Here is a 17108-nt window from a genome sequence, read left to right as displayed (position 1 = left end):
CGATCAACATTATATGATCATTCCATTTTAAATCACTCCTAATGCGCACTCCGAGGTAATTTATGGTATTAACTGCTTCCAGTTGCTGACCTGCTATTTTGTAGCTAAATGATAAAGGATCTATCTTTCTGTGTATTCGCAGCACATTACACTTGTCTACATTGAGATTCAATTGCCATTCCCTGCACCATGCGTCAATTCGCTGCAGATCCTCCTGCATTTCAGTACAATAGTGAGATACATAAGAAATTTACAACAAATCGCTGATCTCCTCAACTTGAGAAAAAGTGAAATTCGGTCACAAATCAGTTTCAACATTTTGCACGTTACAAAAGCTCTTGCCCGCAGGGATCCGCGACTGCTCACGCACATTCAAAAAACCCGCGAGACGGAGGCAGCAGATGAATTGTTACAGCTGTGTGAGGCCAATTTTAGCCGTCTGATCAAAGTGGAAGAGTGCTGGGCCAAGGTACCGAGACAAAGGAGCAAACCAAGCAGTGGGATTCCCCACCAATGATAAAGGCCAAGACCCAACCACCATAGGGCAACGTGACACTGGGTATATTTTGGAACTGCCGTGGTGTCGTGCTAACAGGTTGTGAGGCAAACCATCACAGGAGCATACTACCGTAAACTCCTGACGAGTTTACAGGAGGCTGTCAAGACGTAGCGTCGCGGAAAGTTGCCCAAGGACGTGGTTTTTCTCCGCTACAACACCGCATACTATTCTGCAGGAGCCGCGCGGGATTAGCAGAGCGGTCTTGGGCGCTGCAGTCATGGACTGTGCGGCTGGTCCCGGCGGACGTTCGAGTCCTCCCTCGGGCATGGGTGTGTGTGTTTGTCCTTAGGATAATTTAGGTTAAGTAGTGTGTAAGCTTAGGGACTGATGACCTTAGCATTTCAGTCCCATAAGATTTCACACATTCCTATTCTGCAGGACGCAGTCAAACATGCTGCTCCTTTGAACGAATAAATTGTGCCTCATCTCAGTATTCTCCTGACATGGCATACAGTGACTCCTTCCTCTTCCCTCGGATGAAGAAACCAGTGCGTGGCAGGTGTTGCGGAATGACAACGGGTTGATGTTGCAAGGATGAACATACAAAATGCAGACTACTCCATCCAGCGTTAGGCAAAATGTTTTGCGATGAAGGACGAATATGTAGAGGACTAATATCATCACGAGCTTTTGTGGTAGCCACTTGATGTTTTCCAGGTGGCAATTAAAACTTTAAGTCTACCCCTCGCATATGATCTCCGCAGGATAATTTCAAGTAATCGACGCACCCCGTACATCTCTCAAACATTCTGTCTGCGGAGAGTTGTGTCTGACTTTTTATACTCTTATTTTAGACACAATAATTCAGTAACATAACGTAATAACAACGGTAGTCGATTTCGGTCATACATTGGTCATCTTCAGATTCTACAGTGGGAAGTGGCGAAAACTGTTACATTAAAATCTTAAGATCAGGTACAATTTTGCCCGTTCCACTTGGAGGAGGAGGAGGAGGATATTAGTGTTTAACGTCCCGTCGACAACGAGGTCATTAGAGACGGAGCGCAAGCTCGGGTGAGGGAAGGATAGGGAAGGAAATCGGCCGTGCCCTTTCAAAGGAACCATCCCGGCATTTGTCTCAAGTGATTTAGGGAAATCACGGAAAACCTAAATCAGGATGGCCGGAGACGGGATTGAACCGTCGTCCTCCCGAATGCGAGCGTTCCACTTGGAACTAGCGTAAATCAGAATTCTTATTTGATGAAAAATAATGGCTATCAATTATTTTTTCCAGTTGTTCCCTCTTTTGTCTCAGTGTCGCTTTTCTCGTTGTAATAAATCAGGGTAGCAGTTACTTGTATCTGACCTAGCTTGTCATGCCAATTAGTGTGGGTTTCGTGTTCTGTGTTACAGGGTACCGTGACAGAGCAGAAACATGAAATTACGCCATCACTCGCAAAAGTAGTCATGAAACCAGCTAAAATCATAACCAATTTGATCAATATGCTAAAAGGTTGGGAGATTCGAAAACTGCTTTAATCTTCCACCCATTTTACAGAACGCAGAAACAGATTTTTTTTTTTTTAAAGTTAATGTCAACAGCTTCCATGCAGTTATAGGTTTCTTTCTTAAAGTCAATACAATAATTTATCCAAATAATTTCAGCGTATAGCTATTACGTCTCATTTCATCTGCAAGATGGCCTATAATTGGATCATTATCCTTGAGAAAAATTGTTTTGACTGAAACAATACACTCTCGGCATTTCACAGACGTTTATGGATATGAAACCGATGAGCAGCATTGCACACCGTAGAACTAACTACGAAATGTTGTTGTTGTGGTCTTCAGTCCAGACACTGGTTTGATGCAGCTCTCCAAGCTACTTTATCCTGTGCAAGCTTCTTCATCTCCCAATACCTACTGCAACCTACATCCTTCTGAATCTACTTAGTGCATCCATCCCTTGGCGTCCCTCTACGATTTTTACCCTCCACGCTGCCCTTCAATACTAAACTGGTGATCCCTTGATACCTCATAACATGTCCTACCAACCGATCCCTTCTTCTAGTCAAGTTGTGCCATAAATTTCTCCTCTCCTCTAGTCTATTCAATACCTCCACGTTAGTTATGTGATCTACCCATCTAACCTTCAGCATTCTTCTGTAGCACCACATTTCGAGAGTCTTCTTGTTTTCTCTTCTTCTCTAAACTATTTATCGTCCATGTTTCACTTCCATAAATGGCTACACTCCATACAAATACTTTCAGAAACTATTTTCTGAGACAAATCTACACTCGATGTTAACAAATTTCTCTTCTTTAGAAACGCTTTTCTTGCCATTGCCAGTCTACATTTTATATCCTCTCTACTTCGACCATCATCAGTTATTTTGCCACCCAAATAGTAACACTTTAAGTTTTTCATTTCCTAATCTAATTCCCTCAGCATCACCCGGTTTAATTCGACTACATTCCATTATCCTCGTTTTGCTTTTGTTGATGTTCACCTTATATCATCCTTTCAAGACACTGACAATTCCGTTCAACTGCTCTTCCAGATCCTTTGCTGTTTCTGACAGAATTACAACGTCATCGGCGAACCTCAATGTTTTTATTTCTTCTCCATGGACTTTAATTCCTACTCCGAATTTTTCTTTTGTTTCCTTTACTGCTTGCTCAGTATACAGATTGAATAACATCGGGGATAGGCTACAACGCTGCCTCACTCCCTTTCCAACCACTGCTTCCCTTTCATGCCTCCCGACTCTTATAATTGCCATCTGGTTTCTGCAGAAATTGTAAATATCCTTTCGCTCCCTGTATTTCGCTCCTGCCACCTTCAGAATTTGAAAGAGAATATTCCAGTCAACATTGTCAAAAGCTTTCTCTAAGTCTACAAATGCTAGAAACGTAGATTTGCCTCTCCTTAATCTATCTTCTAAGATAAGTCGTAGAGTCAGCATTGCCTCACGTGTTCCAACATTTCTACGGATTCAAAACTGATCTTCCCCGAGGTCGGCTTCTACCAGTTTTTCCATTCGTCTGTAAAGAATTCGTGTTAGTATTTTGCAGCCGTGACTTATTAAACTGACAGATCGGTAATTTTCACATCTGTCAACACCTGCTTTATTTGGGATTGGAATTAAAATATTCTTCTTGAAGTCTGAGGGAATTTCGCCTGTCTCATACATCTTGCTCGCCAGATGGTAGAGTTTTGTCAGGGCTAGCTCTCCCAAGGCTATCAGTAGTTCTAATGGAATGTTGTCTACTCCCGGGGCCTTTTAATATATGCGTTTCCTTTTTTTTCGTTATATACCTGTACTAAAGTATTTGAAACAATGATACACAGTTTTTCGCTTCAAAGAACAACTTAAATGATTACTAAAATAACAAATGGAATTCTGTCAGTTGTATTAAAGTAAATGATGGAAGCCAAAAAAGGAAGAAAAAGAAAATCCAAACAAAACTGAAAACGTAAATGTCTCGTCAGAATTACAAATACTGTTCTTTCACTGTGAATTATACTTCGAAACACTCACAGGGACACATACAGCGATACACTCACAAAAAATTTGTGTAAAAGACATCGTAATCAGTAGTATCGTTTTCTTTTCAGATATCGGCTATGGACTACGGCCGAAGGGGAAGAGTTCCTCCGGCAGCTCGAGTAAGTACATTCCTCATCTGTATTCCTCACATAACAAAAACAAAAAACAAAAAAAAAACTCCACAATGCTTCTCTCTCGAACTATCACTGTCTGCTATTGAAATATTCCTTCATACCTTGCAATGAATCACGTAACTAAAATTTTAATGTATCTTAATCAAGTATTTTTGTTTTTTCCTAATTTGTTTGCGCTACCTTTCACCCCTGTAAAAATAAATTTTTCGTTTGTTACAATTTATTAGAGATTTTAATATTATTCTTCTTAAACGTATTTCAATCGCTTAAAACTAATTATTGTAGGTTCAGTAATTTATTTTGTGTACTTCAGGACCCGTCAGATCATACAGCGATGTTAATAACTCCGATGCTTATAATGAATTATCGTAAACATTATGTTCAATGAGTTCACGGAACAGTGGAATGGACTGTCTGAATTTTGACATCGGTTTGATACAATTTGTCAGGCCAAACATGTCTGACGAGCATAACACGCAAATGACCCAGTAATATTCTACATTCATTTCTCGCAATGATAATTTCAAATTTCAGCGACCCTTCGTAGGATACCCATACTCAAACTGCACAGAGTCAAGAGGTGTAATACTATGGCGTTGTAGGTAAGAGTGCAGTAATGTAAATTAAATTACGGCATAGAGAGTGTGTGACGTAGGTTCTTCTAACATCACACAAAGTGTATGCTCCCTTGACTCACTTGGAAGTACAGGATTTTTCAGGAGTAACATGCAATGCTCTGGGAAACGGAATTGCTGGGCATAATGCACAACAAATTTAATATCAATTGATTATTTATCCCGAACGGATGTCCAGCTCTAGCTGTTTGTAAGCGTACGCTACAGATCAAATATTCGTTTCTTCTTGTCATTCATGAGTCAAACATAAATAGAGATTTCTTGTTGAAAGAAGTCTAAAAATATTTTACCGCAAGATTTCTAAAAATTCAAGTGTTTCGCCTTAAAGTATTAATTGACTGTTTGAGGAGGATTACCTACTGGACGTAGAGGAGGATTATCTACTGAGTGGTGCTAAAGGCACCCAAAACACGTACTTCATCGCACATAAAAATTTTGCCATACGCTTTACCAAATGGATAACAAGAAGTAATAGGTCGATGTCTGAAGCTATGAGTGATCACAGAACAGGAACTCCATCACCAATAGACTTGCTGAGAAGTTGTACACTTGCGTCGGTAATGAAGAATACTTCCGGCGTTCTGCAGCTACGTAGATAGCCGAGAAGTCATAGCAATATGTTGCCTTAACCCTGGCAACTTGCCATGCAAAAATAGCAAGTATATAAGTGGCAATTATTAATCTTAGTTTTTCCACTTTATGTTCAGTGGCAAGTATGCGAGTCAGTTCAATCGGCCATCTGAGATAACGATATCTAACATTCGTTTGCATGCCAAACAGCCCGTCATCTTTCAGACCATACCACTTACTCATAGAGAAACTAAACTGAGATTTCGTATCGATAGTTCCACATGGGTTTTGGTTTCTTGGAGACAAGGAACGACTCTCACGTGTAAGGCGGATTACGTTGCGGATGAACAGAGTTTCATCACTCACACATATTAGTATCATCAAACGAAAAGCTCGTTAAGCCCAATAGAAAAAAAGTATACAATTCCAATGTCTTATTTGCGTAGCTTTTTCTCACGCTGAAGATGAAATGATAGTCTTTCATTATGCTGTGTTTCCCATACACGTATCCGTGCAACACAGAGGGCGTGAGTAATTAGTACGGCTGCGACGACATTCATCAATCGTGTTCACAACTTCACGCACGTTTTGTAGTAGTCCTCGGTCAGATGACGTGCGTGAACTTGGGCGTGTATCAGTTCCAACATACGTCACGCTAAATCTGACAAACGCTCCTTCGCCTTGGAATACAGCGCTTAGGATAGCGTAGGCGGTACTCTCCCACGACTGGTGTCAAAGTGCAGTCGCGGAATCTGTAAGGAATTGTTAGCATGGCTACATTTTGCATTTGCTCATACATATGGAGCCTTGCCAGCATTGCTACTGAACACAACTAGTATTACAACATACCGTAGCTTTTTCTTTATAATACACAGTCCTCTTGTATTTATTCACGGTGAATGCTGTGTGCATTTTCCCTATGACTTTGTAGTACGATTTTTTGGTGTGGAAGGCGTAGAGAGTAGTGGTGGTTGCTGAGAGAGTGAAAGAAGCCCCTCCCAGCTTAACGACTAAAGCGTTAAAGGAAGATAAGCAGGCTGAGGAGAAGACAACAGAGTACACGAGGCTCGTACTCGGTGCTTTACACTGAGAGTCTATGAAAGCGGACGTGGAACACCCAGATAACTAAGGTATAATTGTTTCGCTTAATTAAAACATGTAGACTTACGCAATAATAACACACGTTTCTTCCGCAGACCGCAGTTGCTACTGCAATGATGTGATAATGTTAGATCGGAAGGGCTGGCACCAACCGAGAAAAAGTCCTCACAGCTTAACGTCCTTAGGCTCCTAACGGCTGAAAATGAAGTACTGACTGCTGAAAAATCCTGAGTGCACTGTAAACTCATTTCCATGGCAACACACTGTTGTGAACACTACAACAGTGTTACTGCCCGAAATAGAGGTTGTTGCAATGTAATGCGTAATTTAAAATGTCTGTTGCTTCAACATAAACTAGAAATTAATGTTCAGTTTCACACAGTGAAACTTTGACAGGAGTTACCAGCAGGCTATTCTGAAATTTCTTGCCAGACTAAATAATATGCCCAACCGGGGCTCGACCAACGAACTTTGTCCTTCATGGACAATGCTCTCACCGACTGAGCTATCCGCTCACTATTCCACCCCAGCCTCTCAGTATTTGCCAATACCTCTCTCTTACCAGCCAAAAATCACAGAGAGTCCCAGTCCAGTACACAGTTTTAATCTGCCAGGAAGTTTCAAAGAAGAGCACACTTCGTTGCAGAGTGATAGATTCATTCTGGAAGCAACGCCCTAGTCTCTGAACCAGTCTTTTCCCCGCAGCATCATATCTTCCAGAAATGTTAATCCAGCAGAGTGTCCAAGGGATTCTCTGTGAACCATTTGAGCTAACGGAGGAGAACTCCACACTTCAAAAATTCCACAGGGACGGATTCGAATCCTAGTAAAGAACACAACATTAATATGATACCTAAACTAAACACAATTGAAATGTCGTTAAGAGTACCAGCATTACGTCTCAGACCTTGTCTCAGTAATGGATTCGTATTCAGAAAAAGTAGCATTATCATATACTACAACTTTGCTCATTCCTCCTGTGCACATTATATAGTATCTGGGTTCGTATTTATTACACTAAAGGATGCTTATGTTTCGGTAATCTTTTTAAATAGAGATTTATACGTTTAATTAACTGTAGCTCTAACATCTAACATCTTGTTAGGTACTTAGGTTACAAGACCATACTAAGGCTGAGGTAAATTTCCCACTATTGTGTGTAGACACTTAAAAATGGTTTTATATGTCAACATCTAAAAGGAATGTACTGGGAATGACCCACAATGTCGACAGCTCTAACATTTCATGAATTCTTCTTGGAATTCAATCAGATTGTCGACACCCAATTGGTTAATGATGTTTCTGCATTCCTATTACCCATAACGTTTTTAATATGCAAGCTGCTAGAAAAAAAAAGTGTCACATGTTACTACAGGAGGTAGTATTGGTCAAAACTAGAAGAAAAGTTACTATAACGATATGTCTGCAAACCAATACCTGTTGAGATATGGGCTGAAGATCCGCTGTTAACAGCCTGCATTTTATTTGCAGGGGATGGCATAGTAAATTACCAAAATACGCATGTTTAGGCAGGCACAAATCTTCAAACATATAAGGTGGCGAGACAGCAGAATCGCTTCAGTATCAATGCATCATATGAATTGTCGGTGACCTACTGATGGCTTTATACGCTCTACCAGACAGATTACACTGAAAAAGTCGTCGTATAGCGATATGCACACATACAGGTGGCGGTTGTATCGCATATACGAGGTATAAAAGGGCAGTGTAAAAGGGCAGTGCATTGTCGTAGCTGTCATTTGTACTCAGGTGATTCATGTGAAAAGGTTTCTGAAGTGGTTATGACCGCACGATGGAAATAAACAGACGTTATGGAAATCCTAGATAAACAGTGTCAACATTATGCCAAGAATACGAAATTCCAGGCACTACCTCTCACTACGCACAACGCAGTGACCGGCAGCCTTCACTTAACGACCGACAGCAGCAGTGTTTGCGTAGAGTTGTTAGTGTAACAGACAAGCAAAACTGCGTGAAGTAACATCAGCAATCAGTGTGAGACGTACGACGAAACGATCCGTTAGGACAGTGCTTCCAAGTTTGGTGTTAATGTGCTGTCGCAGCAGACGACCCACGCGAGTGCCTTTGCTAACAGCACGACATCGCCTGCAGTGCCCTCCTGGGGTCGTGACCATATTGGTAGAGTGAGGCGGAGATCCCATGGAGTCATGGGCCCAAGTTGTCAACAAGGCACTGGGCCAGCTGGTTGTAGGATCATTATGGTGTGGGCTGTCTTTACGTGAAATGAAGTGGATCTTCTGGTCCTACTGAACCAATAATTGACTGGAAATGATTATGTTTGAGTACTTGGAGAGCATTTGCAGCCATTCATGGACTTCATGTTACCAAACAACAATGACATGTCACAAGGCCACAATTGTTCACGATTGGTTTGAAGAACATTCTGGAAAATTCGAGCGAATGACTTGGCAACCCAAATCGCCCAACATGAATCCCATCTAACATTTAGGAGACATAAGCGAGAGGTCAGTTCGTGCACAACATCCTGCACTGGCAACGCTTTCGCAGGTATGGACGGGTATAGAGGCAGCATGGGTCAGTATTTCTGAAGAGGACTTCCAACAACTTCTTGAGTCCATACCACGTGGAGTTACTGCACTATGCTGGCCAAAAGGACGTCCGACACAATCCCATTACTTCTGACACCTCAGTGTAACAGGTGTTGTGTGTCACCGATTTTTGCGCGAAGAGTTACCAGCGCTGTTGGTGAACTTCACCCTTTCAGAAAGGCGACGACGTTGGTTCATGTACTATGGCGCACTCTTTTCTATGGATCGTGCGCCACTACTTCGTTACAACGTTTCTTGGGCTATGGGTTGATTGAGGAGGTCCACCTGCATGAGATTCCCATTCACTGGACCTAAATCTGTGAATTTCTCGCAATGGGGACATTTAACAGCATTGGTGTGCCCAACCCAACGACAATGTGCGGTACATGTGAAGATTTCCAATGAACAAGACGTATCTGAAAAAGCGCATAATTCACTGTGAAGGAGGTCTGGAGGATGTGTCAGGATGTGTGATAACCACATGCAGCATTTCCCATAGTGTCTACTTAGACATATGGAAATGAGAGGATAGATTGACATTATAGGAACTTTTTGTCTAGTTTTAACTAATATTATCTCTTGTAGGAATATGACACTTTTTGTTAACACCCTGTATTTTTTTTCGAATGAGGACTGCAATACTATGAAGCACAACTATTCGAAAAAATAACAGCATAAAATGCTAATTGTAGAATCAAGACTACCAGCACAGCGTACATTCTTCCCATTTGTATGTTACTGATGCTAATAGTGCAAACGAATCTGATATGTACCAACAGATTCAGCTCTTGTGTCGTATATGCATTTCCCAAATACGTGTGTGATAAGTTTTGCTTCAGATTTTAACAAACGTTCTATCGCAATAGTCCCTATGTCAAAAGCTTAATAAGAGCATACATACAGTTTTTCTATTCAAGGAAATATGTTTAAGATGCGTACTACAATAAAATACACAAAAAAATATTCAAAGCTTGTTTATCGTAATAACTCCGAAGTAATACAGCGCTCCAAAAGAAAACTTAAACATTTGTTCACAGTATCCTTTCACAGAGAAAGTATTCACATTTAGTAACCCATAAAGCTCTAGAAAAGTTAAAAAGGAAGTCAAACATATAAAAAAATGTTCCAGTATCGTTAAACACACCTCAATATTTTTCAGCACTATCCATTGCCTCAACACTTTTCCTGCTGGAGTTTATTTGAAGAATAATGGAGCTTTGTTTGACTTTTACAGGTAGCTCAAGTGCACAGTCATCCTCAAGTAGTGGTTCAATATCAGGAGGGCTAGGAGGCTTTGGTGGCGGCCCTGACGGAGGATTTATCTTTGACGGCAAGGGTCCTGGAGGCTTTGGTGGTAGTGGCGGAGGTACAGGGTCCCAAAGCAGTAGTTCCTCACAGGCTGGTGCAGGAGCTGGAGGTTTTGGAGGTGGTTCTGGAGGTTTGGGAGGATTTGGAGGTGGTTCTGGAGGACATGGAGGTGCAGGAGGCTTGGGTGGATTTGGAGGAGGTTTGGGAGGTTCAGGTGGCTTTGGTGGTGGTGGTGCAAGTGGCCTGGGGGGTTCTGGAGGATTTGGAGCTGGTGGAAAAGGCACAGGTGGTCTGGGTGGATCAGGAGGTTTTGGTAGCGGTTCAGCAGGCCTAGGAGGAGGAGGAGGAGGAGGAGGAGGAGGAGCAGGAGGTTTTGGTGGTAAGGGACCAGGTGGCTTCGGTGGAGCTGGTGGATTAGGAGGTGGTTCTGGAGGGTTTGGAGGAGGTAGTGGAGGTATTGGTGGAGGAGCAGGAGGTTTTGGTGGTAAGGGACCAGGTGGCTTTGGTGGAGCTGGTGGATTAGGGGGCGGTTCTGGTGGGTTTGGAGGAGGTAGTGGAGGTATTGGTGGAGGAGCAGGAGGTTTTGGTGGTAAGGGACCAGGCGGTTTTGGTGGAGCTGGTGGACTAGGAGGTGGTTCTGGAGGGATTGGAGGTGGCATAGGAGGAGGAGCTGGAAGTAGTAGCAGCTCTAGCAGTAAGAGTGATGCTGCCAGTGGAGGAATTGGTGGTGGAGCTGGAGGTCTTGGAGGTTCTGGAGGAATTGGTGGTGGTGTTGGGGGCCTAGGAGGATCTGGTGGTTTTGGTGGAACTGGAGGATTTGGAGGAGGTAAAGGAGGACTTGGAGGTGGTTCTGGTGGTTTTGGTGGAGCTGGTGGTTTTGGGGGTGCAGGATCTGGAGGTTTTGGAGGCAGTGGAGGAGCAGGAGGTTTTGGAAGTGGTGGAGGTGCAGGAGGTTTTGGTGGTGGTAAAGGAGGTGTTGGAGGATTTGGAGGTGGTAGTGCTGGATCAGGATCTGGAGCAGGTGGGTTTGGAGGTTCTGGTGGCACTGGAGGACTTGGTGGTGGAAGTGGTGGCTTTGGGGGTGGTAAGGGAGGTGCAGGTAGCTATGGAGGTGGTGGATCCAGTGGCTTTGGTGGTGTTGGAGGGACTGGAGGCCTTGGAGGAGTGTCTGGCGGTTTTGGAGGTGGAAAAGGAGGATCAGGTGGTTTTGGAGGGGCAGGAGCGAGTGCAGGGAGTGAAGCAGGCGGATTTGGGGGTGCTGGAGGGCTTGGTGGAGGATCAGGAGGCTTTGGAGGTACAGGAGGGCTTGGTGGGGCGTCAGGAGGATTTGGGGGTGCAGGAGGGCTTGGTGGAGGGACAGGGTTTGGAGGTGGTAAAGGAGGGGCTGGTGGATTTGGGGGAGTTGGTTCAGGGAGTGGAGCAGGTGGTTTTGGGGGCTCTGGAGGTACAGGAGGGTTCAGTGGAGGAACTGGAGGTTTTGGAGGTGGTAAAGGGGGTGCTGGTGGATTTGGAGGAGCAGGAGGGCTTGGTGGTGCAGGCAGCGGTGTGGGAGGTCATGGAGGAGTTGGGGGAATAGGAGGTGGAGCTGGAGGATTTGGCTCTGGTGGAAAAGGAGGATTTGGAGGAAGTTCAAGTAGCTCAGGCAGTAGTGCAGGAGGATTTGGAGGAGCTGGAGGTCTTGGCAGTGGAACTGGAGGTTTTGGAGGTGGTAAAGGTGGCAGTGGAGGATTTGGAGGTGCAGGAGGTTTTGGAGGTGGGTCAGGTGGTGCAAGTGGTGGTGCAGGCTCTTTTGGTGGTGCCGGAGGTTTGGGCGGTAGTTCTGGAGGCTTTGGAGCTGGAAAAGGGGGTGCTGGTGGATTTGGAGGAGCAGGAAGCTATGGAGGTGGAGCAGGAGGTGTAGGTGGAGGAGCAGGAGGATTTGGAGGTTCAGGGGGTTTGGGTGGTGGAGCTGGAGGGTTTGGAGGCTCAGGGGGTTTGGGAAGTGGAGCTGGAGGTGGAAAAGGGGGTGCAGGTGGGTTTGGAGGAGCAGGAAGTTCTGGAGGTGGAGCAGGAGGTGTAGGTGGAGGAGTAGGAGGGTTTGGAGGTTCAGGAAGTTTGGGTGGTGGAGCTGGAGGGTTTGGTGGTGGAAAAGGTGGTGCTGGTGGATTTGGAGGTATAGGAACTGGAGGTCCTGCCATTGGAGGTTTTGGAGGAGGTGCTGGTAGTGGATCCAGTAGCAAAAGTGATGCCAGCAGTGGCAGCATAGGAGGTGGAGCAGGTGGTGGAGCTGGTGGACTTGGAGGAGCTGCAGGTCCTGGAGGTTTTGGTGGTGCTGGAGCTGGAGGCTTTGGTCCTGGAGGCCCAGGTTTTAGTGGAGGAGCAGGAGGCCTTGCAGGTACTGGAGGCATTGGAGGTGGTGGTATTGGAGGCCCTGGGGGATTCGGCAGCAAAGGACCAGGAGGATTTGGAGGTACTGGTGGTTTAGGAGGAGGTTCTGGTGGAGCAGGAGGTTTTGGAGGTGGTGCTGGAGGTTTTGGAGGTGGTGCTGGAGGTGCGGGTGGAGCTGGAGGCTTTGGAGGATTCGGTAGTGAAGGAGTCAGTGGAGGTGGATTTGGAGGCAAACTTTCTGGTGGCGGACCTGGCGGCTTTGGTGGACCACCTGGAGGCTTTGGAGGTTTCTTTGGAGGTGGTTCAGGCTCCAGCAGCAAGAGTAGCTCAAGCAGCAGCAGTGGCAGTTTCGGCACTGGAGGCTCTGGTTCTGACTCTTCCAGTAACACCAGTAAGGACTAAAGTATTATCTTACACTGTAATTAATTTTTCACATATTATTTATATTCTGTAATGAGAGTAGATGAGAGATACGATTCACTTTATGTAATTATTTAAGGATATATACAGGGTGGATCATGACTGGGCCAAATATCTCACAGAATAAGTGTCAAACGAAAAAACTACAAAGAACGAAACTTGTCTAGCTTGATGGGGGAAACCATATGGCGCTATGGTTGGCCCGCTAGATGGGGCTTCCATAGGTCAAACGGAAATCAACTGCGTTTTTTTTTTAATATGAACCCCCATTTTTTATTACATATCGTGTAGTACATAAAGATATATGAATGTTTTAGTTGGACCACTTTTTTCTCTAAGTGATAGATGGCGCTGTAATAGACACAAACATATGGCTTACAATTTTAGCCAAACAGTTGGTAAGAGGTAGGTTTTGTAAATTAAAATACAAAACGTAGGTACGTTTGAACATTTTATTTCGGTTGTTCCAATGTGATACATGTACCTTTGTGAACTTACCATTTTTGAGAAGGCGTACTGTTACAGCGTGATTACCTGTAAATACCACATTAAAGCAATAAATGCTCAAAATGATGTCCGTCAACTTCAATGCATTTGGCAATATGTGTAACGACATTCTTCTCAACAGCGAGTAGTTCGCCTTCCGTAATGTTCGCACATGCATTGACAATGCGCTGACGCATGTTGTCAGGCATTGTCAGTGGATCACGATTTCAAATATCCTTCAACTTTCCCCACAGAAAGAAATCCGGGGACATCAGATCCGATGAACGCGCGGGCCATGGTATGGTGCTTCGACGACCAATCCACCTGTCATGAAATATGCTGTTCAGTACCGCTTCAACCGCATGCGAGCTATGTGCCGGACATCCATCATGTTGGAAGAACATCGCCCTTCTGTCATGCAGTGAAACATCTTGTAGTTACATGGATGGAACATTACGTAGGAAATCAGCATACATTGCATCATTTAGATTGCCATCGATAAAATGGGGGCCAATTATTTTTCCTCCCATAATGACCCACCAGACATTAACACGCCAAGGTCGCTGATGTTCCACTTGTCGCAGCCATCGTGGATTTTCCGTTGCCCAATAATGCATATTATGCCGGTTTACGTTACCGCTGTTGGTGAATGACGCTTCATCGCTAAATAGAACGCGTGCAAAAAATCTGTCATCGTCCCGTAATTTCTCTTGTGCCCAGTGGCAGAACTGTACACGACGTTCAAAGTCGTCGCCATGCAATTTCTGGTGCATAGGAATATGGTACGGGTGCAATCGATGTTGACGTAGCATTCTCAACACCGACATTTTTGAGATTCCCGATTCTCGCGCAAATTTTCTGCTACTGATGTGCGGATTAACCGCGACAGCAGCTAAAACACCTACTTGAGCATCATCATTTGTTGCAGGTCGTGGTTGACGTTTCACATGTGGCTGAACACTTCCTGCTTCCTTAAATAACGTAACAATCCGGCGAACGGTCCGGACACTTGGATGATGTCGTCCAGGATACCGAGCAGCATACATAGTACATGCCCGTTGGGCATTTTGATCACAATAGCCATACATCAACACGATATCAACCTTTTCTGCAATTGGTAAACGGTCCATTTTAACATGGGTAACTTTTCACGAAACAAATACCGTCCGCACTGACGGAATGTTACGTGATACCACGTACTTATACGTTTGTGACTATTACAGCGCCATCTATCACAAAGCGAAAAAAGTGGTCCAACTAAGACATTCATATTTCTTTACGTTCTACACGAATATGCAATAAAAATGGGGGTTCCTATTTTTAAAAAACGCAGTTGATATCCGTATGACTTATGGCAGCTCCATCTAGCGGGCCAACCATAGCGCCATCTGGTTTCCCCCTTCAACATATTTCGTTCTTTGTAGTTGTTTCATTCGATGCTTATTTCGTGAGATATTTGGCCCTGTCACTATCAATGGACCACCCTGTATATCTTGTACCTCATCATCATCGTATACTGTATTTCTCTCGTGTCTCTCAGAATCTAAAAATATCAACAAACATCTCTTATGTCTCTCTCACAACATGCTATCAAAGGTGTTGTAATTAATGTCCCCCTTTGAAGATTCCGCTGGAGTAATGAATCCTTCATCAAGGCTTTTTAGAGTATTACTGGAGTATATGTATCATTCTCCTCAAAGCTTTAAGAAACAAGTTATTTGGTTACTTTTCTACAGTCAAATGCATCCCAGAAAGAAAACAACTGCTGTTCTTTTAGCGCAACTAATCTGCTTCATCTACATTTCCATCTATACTCATTCAGGTGTTGCCTGTGTGGATTTCTGCTGCCACCAATTCCACACATCACTCAACGTTAATTTCCCAGCTATATATATATATATATATATATATATATATATATATATATATATATATATATATATTCAAACTTAATTTTGAAATATGAGGAATGCTAACTACAATTTTAATAATGAGACATGTTATTGAAATTAACATGCTCGAAAAAAATGATTTACTCTTAAGCATTTTTGTATCCTAAATCGCTTAAAAGCATACGAAATGAGTAGAAGGCATATAGTTCTGCATATATACGAAACACTGTGACTAGTTTTGGAATTTAGTGAAAGGGTGCTCAGCAGGACGCTCACTTTGGTTTAAAAGGTGACAGTACATTGAGTAACTCTTTTTTGCATGAACTTCAGAACAGTTCTTGCGCTTTGTTTCTACCTGAACTGGAAATCCGCATCTTCACCTGTTCAAGAATCAAATTACTCATTTAAGTGAATGTTTAATCTGTTCCAGTTGGTGCTCTTTTTTCAACTACAGGGTGTTTCAGAAGGGGTGGTCAATATTCATGGATATGACAGGAATGATCATTCGAAACAAAAGAGTAAAGTGAATATGGGCTCTGAAACGCATGAGCTGTGAGGAATTCTTGATCTTCGACACTGTGAAACAAATCTCTTCTACTGCAAGTTCTTTCCTTTCCATATTTTGAGAAGCGGTAGTATGGACCAAAAAAAGAAAAAAGTCCAGTAAAAAAATGGCTCTGAGCGCTATGGGACTTTACTTCTCTGGTCATCAGTCCCCTAGGACTTACAACTACTTAAACCTAACTAACCTAAGGACATCACACACATCCATGCCCGAGGCAGGATTCGAACCTGCGACCGCAGCGGTCGCGCGGTTCCAGACTGTAGCACCTATAACCGCTCGGCCACTTCGGCCGGCAGTCCAGTAAACATGTGCTTTAAAATGCATAACTTAAAAGTTATGAGTGCTTGTTCATTAGAAGAGTTGTGTTTCGAAGTAGCGAAGATGAACAAGTGCCCGTTACTCTTGAGGTACGCGTTTTAGAGCACATGTTTACAGGACTTTTTATTGTTTTGGTCCATACTACCACTTCCGAAAATATGGAAAGCAAAGAGCTTGCAGCGAAAGAGATTTGTTTCATAGTATCGAAGATCAAGAATTCCTCCTAGCTCTTAAGGTATGCGTTTTAGAGCCCATATTTGCTTGACTTTCTTGTTTCGAATGGTCGTTCCTATCATATCCCTGAATATTGATCATCACAAAAATGGTTCAAATGGCTCTGAACACTATGGGACTTAACTTCTGTGGTCATCAGTCCCCTAGAACTTAGAACTACTTAAACCTAACTAACCTAAGGGCATCACACACATCCATGCCCGAGGCAGGATTCGAACCTGCGACCGTAGCAGTCGCGCGGTTCCGGACTGTGCGCCTGAACCGCTAGACCACCGCGGCCGGCTGATCATCACATCTGAGACACCCTGTATACAGACTTTACCTTACAACAGGAAAAATGTAATACGCTGGTGGCGAAAAAATGTGCTAAGATGTTGTTCTCAGAGATGAACCTGAATAAAATCGCTGTATGGAGACATGTATGCTAGTCACAACGG

General features: G+C 43.6%; 1 protein-coding gene across 1 annotated transcript in view; it reads left to right on the top strand.

The window, feature by feature from the left end:
* LOC126174747 (uncharacterized PE-PGRS family protein PE_PGRS54-like) overlaps nucleotides 1–17108 on the top strand; it is a 56343-nt gene that overhangs the window by 26275 nt on the left and 12960 nt on the right. The window contains exons 2-3 of the mRNA XM_049921070.1: nucleotides 4119–4169; nucleotides 10316–13147. Of these exons, the coding sequence (XP_049777027.1) occupies nucleotides 4119–4169; nucleotides 10316–13147 (2883 nt within the window). The remainder of the gene's footprint in view (nucleotides 1–4118; nucleotides 4170–10315; nucleotides 13148–17108) is intronic.

This window comes from Schistocerca cancellata, chromosome 1 (genome assembly GCF_023864275.1).
Source record: "Schistocerca cancellata isolate TAMUIC-IGC-003103 chromosome 1, iqSchCanc2.1, whole genome shotgun sequence".
In the NCBI taxonomy this organism is placed as follows: domain Eukaryota; kingdom Metazoa; phylum Arthropoda; class Insecta; order Orthoptera; family Acrididae; genus Schistocerca; species Schistocerca cancellata.
The sequence above is the reverse complement of the archived record's forward strand: the minus strand, read 5'-3'. Positions and strand labels throughout refer to the sequence as shown.